This window comes from Penaeus vannamei, chromosome 28, assembly GCF_042767895.1.
Source record: "Penaeus vannamei isolate JL-2024 chromosome 28, ASM4276789v1, whole genome shotgun sequence".
Lineage (NCBI taxonomy): Eukaryota > Metazoa > Arthropoda > Malacostraca > Decapoda > Penaeidae > Penaeus > Penaeus vannamei.
Genome location: NC_091576.1, coordinates 9,499,253 through 9,505,589, shown reverse-complemented (window position 1 = coordinate 9,505,589; position 6,337 = coordinate 9,499,253). Strand labels below are relative to the sequence as shown.

At 45.1% G+C, this 6,337-nt stretch overlaps 1 protein-coding gene across 1 annotated transcript in view; it reads right to left on the bottom strand.

Moving 5' to 3' along the window:
- Positions 1-5,532: 5,532 nt before the first annotated feature.
- LOC138867001 (uncharacterized) overlaps positions 5,533-6,337 on the bottom strand; it is a 1,713-nt gene continuing 908 nt past the window's right edge. The window contains exon 2 of the mRNA XM_070141395.1: positions 5,533-6,337. This exon is cut by the window's right edge and continues 682 nt beyond it. Coding sequence (XP_069997496.1) covers positions 5,703-6,337 — 635 coding nt within the window. The 3' untranslated portion in view covers positions 5,533-5,702.

Genomic DNA, 6,337 nt, shown 5'->3' with positions numbered 1-6,337 from the left:
CCAGCGGTCAAATGATCACCCTAGGGTGTTTCATTTGGACAGGCTGAGGGAGGGGGAGTGTGCCCGCGGGTTTGCTGAGGCAATCTCTGATCGTTTTGCAATGCTTGACAGTCTGACAGACCCTGTTCTTCTGTGGGACACTTTCAAGCGAGAAACGCTTGATGCTGCTCAAGATGCGATTGGTGTACACCCGAGAGCAGTACAGAATTCCATCTCGCAAGAGACACTGGAAGCCACAGATGCATGTCGTGCAGCTCGTCTGACAGGGGATCGGGAATTGCACCGTTCTCATGTGCACAGAACTCGGTCCCTGTTAAGAAGGGACAAGGAACAGTTTATTAGGAATCTTGCAGAGGAAGTAGAAGGCCATTTCGTAGTAAATGACCTTCGTCCTGCATACCAAGCCCTGAGAAAGCTGACCTCCAAGCCCTCTTCACAGGTTCGCTCAGTAAGTGGTCAGATTGGTTCAGATCCTGTTTCGGTGCGGGAACATTGGGCTGAGTATTTTGAGCAGTTGTACCAGGTTGACCCACCAACAGTGAATTTGGATGCGGGGAGTGTCGAGATCCCGCTGCCCGATCCACCCATCAGTGAGGACCCTCCCTTCCTAACTGAAGTTAGGGGGGCGATTTCCAAGCTGGAGAGTGGTAAAGCAGCAGATATCTGCGGCATACCAGCTGAATTGTTAAAGGCTGGTGGTTAACCTATGGCACGGGGGTTACATGCTGTCCTGGCTGCCATCTGGCGGTCCGGTACCGTTCCTCCTGACCTGTTGAGGGGTGTGGTCCTCTCTGCAATCACCGAGGCATCACACTGCTCAGTATACCAGGCAAGGTTCTCACCCACATTCTTCTGAGACGTATGAGAGACCACCTACTGAGGCACTAGAGACTGGAGCAATCTGGATTTACTCCTGGTAAGTCAACAATAGACCGTATCCTTGTACTTCGAGTCATTATAGAGCGCCGCCGTGAGTTCGGGCGTGGGCTGCTTACAGCCTACATCGACCTTAAGAAGGCGCTCGATACGGTGCATCGGGAATCACTCTGGGAGATCCTGAGACTGAGAGGAATTCCAACAAGGATTATTGGACTAATAGCAAGCCTGTATGCTGGTACTGAAAGTGCTGTAAAGTGTGGTGGGGGCCTGTCGAGCTTCTTTCCTGTTAGTTCAGGAGTGAGGCAAAGCTGTGTTCTTGCACCAACCCTTTTCAACACTTGCATGGACTGGATACTAGGCAGAGCTACTGTTCAAAGTCATTGTGGAGCAACACTGGGCAATATTAAGGTTACAGACCTTGACTTTGCTGATGACGTTGCCATTCTATCTGAGTCTTTGGAAACCCCAGTGGCGGCTCTGGATGCATTTAGTAATGAAGCGAAACCCTTACAAGATCCAGGAATTTGGGGACTTGTTAGGAGAACCTGTTCAGTCGGTACGTGCTTGCGGCGAGGACATTGAAGGCACAGAGAGCTTTACATACCTTAGTAGTGTAGTTCATAACTCTGGGCTGTCAGACCATGAAGTCAGCAGACGGATTGGCCTGGCAGCAGGGGTCATGAACTTTCTCAACAAGAGTATTTGGAGATGTCGGTACCTGTGCAGAATGACCAAGCTACGAGTTTTGCTATACGGTAGCGAAACCTGGACATTGTCCTGTGCCTTGGAGGCTCGTCTTGAAGCCTCTTGTAATAGGTCCTTGCACCGGATCATGGGGTACTGTTGGCGAGACCATGTGTCCAACCAACGGTTGCACCGTGAGACTGGCACAGGACCTGTTATCTGCCCAATCCATGATCGCCAACTCAGGCTATACGGCCACCTGGCTCGCTTCCCTCAGGATGATCCTGCCCATCAGGTCGTCTCTGTTCGAGACAACCCTAGGTGGAGGAGGCCTGTGGGACGACCTAGGAAGTCGTGGCTTGGGCAGATCGACCAAACCTGCCGTGAAGAAATAGAGATGGGCCGAGTCCCTTCCTGGCGTCTAGCCATTATGGATCCTCATAGGTGGAAGCGAAGGGTGGATGCGGCTATGCGCCCCCGTCGGCGTCAGCCCCCTTGATGATATATATATATATATATATATATATATATATATATATATATATATATATATATATATATATATATATATATATATGTATATATATTTATTTATTTATTTACATATACATATATATACATATAAATATACATGATATATATATATATATATATATATATATATATATATATATATATATATATATATATATATATATATATATATATGTATATGTATATATACATATATATATATATATATATATATATATATATATATATATATATATATATATATATATATATATATGTATGTATATATATATATATATATTTATTTATATATGTGCATATACATATACATATATTTATACATATAAATATACATAATATAGATATATATATATATATATATATATATATATATATATATATATATATATATATATATATATTTATTTATATATGTGCATATACATATACATATATATACATATAAATATACATAAATATATATATATATATATATATATATATATATATATATATATATATATATATATATATATATATATATATATATATATATATATATATATATATATATATATATATATGTGTGTGTGTGTGTGTGTGTGTGTGTGTGTGTGTGTGTGTGTGTGTATGTATAAATTTGAATATGTATATATATGTATATGTATATATTTATATACACACACACGTGCGCGCGTATCATCATCATCATCCGGAGCTAACGCCGACGGGGGTGCATAGCCGCGTCAACCTTCTGCTTCCACCTAATGAAAATCCCTCATGGCAAGTCGCCAGGCAGGGGCTCGGCCCATCTCGAGCTCTTCCCGACAGGTTTGATCGATCTGCCTAAGCCACGACCTCTTAAATCGTCCCACAGGCCTCCTCCACCCAGGGTTGTCTCTTACAGAGACAACTTGATGGGCAGGATCAGCCTGTGGAAAGCAAGCCAGGTGGCCATATAGCCTAAGTTGGCGATCCCGGATTGTGCAGGTAACAGGTCCTGTGCCAGTCTCATGGTGTAGCCGTTGGTTGATCCGGCGCAAGTACCTATTACAAAAGTCATCAAGACGAGACTCCAGTGCACTGGATAATGTCCAGGTTTCACTACCATAGAGCAAAACTGGCATTATCAGGGCCCTGAAAACCCGTAGCTTGGTCCTTCTGCACAGGTACCGGCATCTCCAAATACTCTTGTCGAGAGAGTTCATGACCCCTGCTGCCAGGCCAATCCGTCTGCTGACTTCATGGTCTGACAGCCCAGAGTTATGAACTGCACTACCAAGGTTTGTAAAGCTCTCTGTGACTTCAATGTCCTCGCCGCAAGCACGTACCGGCTGAACAGGTTCTCCTAGCAAATCGCCAAAGTCCTGGATCTTGGTCTTGGTCCAGGAGACCTCCAGACCCAAGGGTTTCGCTTCATTACTAAATGCATCGAGGGTCTGTAACCTTAATATTACCCAGTGTTGCTCCACAATGACTTTGAACAGTAGCTCTGCCTAGTATCCAGTCCATGCAAGTGTTGAAAAGGGTTGGTGCAAGAACACAGCTTTGCCTCACTCCTGAACTAACAGGAAAGAAGCCTGACAGGCCCCCACCACACTTTACAGCACTTTCAGTACCAGTATATAGGTTTGCTATTAGTTCAATAATCATTGTTGGAATTCCTCTCAGTCTCAGGATCTCCCAGAGTGATTCCCGATGCACTGTATCAAACGCCTTCTTGAGGCCGATGTAGGCTGCAAGCAACCCACGTCCGAACTGACGATGACGCTCTACAATGACTCGAAGCACAAGGATACGGTCTATTGTTGACTTACCAGGAGTAAATTCGGATTGCTCTTGCCTCTGATGCCTTAGTAGATGGTCTCTGATACGCCTCAGAAGGATGTGGGTAAGAACCTTGCCTGGTACACTGAGCAATGTAATGCCGCGGTGATTGCTGCAATCCCATCGGTCCCCCTTCCCCTTCCAGAGAGGAATGACCACACCCCTCAACAGGTCAGAGGGAACGGTACCGGACTGCCAGATGGCAGCCAGGACAGCATGCAATCCCCGCGCCATAGGTTCACCACCAGCCTTTAACAATTCAGCTGGGATGCCGCAAATACCCGCTGCTTTACCACTCTTCAGCTTGGAGATTGCCTCCCTAACCTCAGCTAGGGAGGGTGGGTCCTCGCTAATGGGTAGGTCCGGCAGCGGAATCACGGCACTACCCACATCCAAGTTAATTGTTGGAGGGTCAACCTGATACAACTGCTCAAAGTACTCAGCCCAACGCTCCCTCACCGCAACAAGATCTGAGACGATCTGGCCACCTACTAAGCAAACTGCAGACACCTGTGAAGAGGGCTTGGAGTTCAATTTTCTCAGGGCTTGGTATGCAGGACGAAGGTCATTTACTAAGAAATGGCCTTCGACCTCCTCAGCAAGATTCTTAATAAACTGTTCCTTGTCCCTTCTTAACAGAGACCGAGTTCTGCGTACCTGAGAACGGTGCAAATCCCAATCCCCTGCCAGACGAGCCACACGGCAAGCATCAGTGGCTTCCAGTGTCTCCTGAGAGATTGAATTCTGTCTTGCTCTCGGGCGTTCTCCAATCGATTCTTGCACGTGTGTGTATTCATATATCAAGTATATAATATATATCCATATATATATATATATATATATATATGTGTGTGTGTGTGTGTGTGTGTGTGTGTGTGTGTGTGTGTATATATATATATATATATATATATATATATATATATGACGTCACGCACGCTTGGGGGCACTGATGTTGATTATTTAGCAGACGACGGGCGCTGGGAATACAAAACGCCGAATTTTTGGTTAAATTACAATTATCTTTCAAAAAATTTGACCTGATATTGATTTTATATGTATAGTTGTTAAGAACATGTGGGTATAGAGTGGACTTTCCCTTTAACCATTCTGAAGGTAGACATATCTCATTAGTTCAGAAAAGTACAAAATTTTTCTATTTATGTTTATTACTGCCATAACTAGTTTTGCAAACTAACCTAAAATATTCAAATTCAACACTGCCAACCAAAATATCAATAAAATGTATTCTTATCAAATTATTGTTGCCACCACTTGTGATGTTGAACTTTGGGTACCCAGCCAAAACCTTCCATCTATAATTATTAAAAGTTTGACAAGGATAACTTAGCTTTGCAGTTAAGAAAGGCCATGAGGTGGCTTACTTTTTCCTCTTTAATCATTAGCGGGAAATTTTATATTGATCGACAAAACCTTGAATGAATTAAATCTATTCTTGATATGGTAGCACTATCTGTCTTCACATACACACACACACACACACATGTCCATGTGTATATATTTGTGTGTGTGTGTGTGTTACATGTGTGTTTGTGTATGTGGGTGAGAGTGTGTATGTGTGCGTCCATGTATGTGTGTGAATAATCAGCAAAGGAATGACAATAATCACAGTCAGTTTAAAAAGTTTATTGCCTAACATTCCGTATAAAAAGGGCAACAGATAACACCAAGACGAGACGAGGTAATAACAAAATGGACATGGATAGAATTCAGTTTGTAACACTCGATCCTAAAGCTAAAGAGAAACAGGTGCAGGCGATCAGCTGGTGCTTCGTAGGACATCACTTTCCGTACATGCTTGCTCCTCCGCCGCCGCCAGATGAGCCTCCGTACATTCCTCCACCTCCTCCACCTCCAGAGGAACCACCGTATCCACCTCCTACTCCACCTCCAGAGGAACCGCCGTATCCACTTCCACCTCCTCCACCTCCAGAGGAACCGCCGTATCCACTTCCTCCTCCTCCACCTCCGGAGGAACCGCCGTATCCTCCTCCTCCACTTCCACCTCCTCCACCTCCAGAGGAACCGCCGTATCCACTTCCTCCTCCTCCTCCACCTCCAGAGGAACCACCGTATCCTCCTCCTCCACTTCCACCTCCAGAGGAACCGCCGTATCCACTTCCTCCTCCTCCACCTCCAGAGGAACCGCCGTATCCACTTCCTCCTCCTCCACCTCCAGAGGAACCACCATATCCTCCTCCTCCACTTCCACCTCCTCCACCTCCAAAGGAACTGCCGTATCCACTCCCTCCTCCTCCAACTCCAGAGGAACCACCGTATCCTCCTCCTCCACTTCCACCTCCTCCACCTCCAGAGGAACCGCCGTATCCACTTCCTCCTCCTCCACCTCCGGAGGAACCGCCGTATCCACTTCCTCCATCTCCACCTCCAGAGGAACCGCCGTATCCACTTCCTC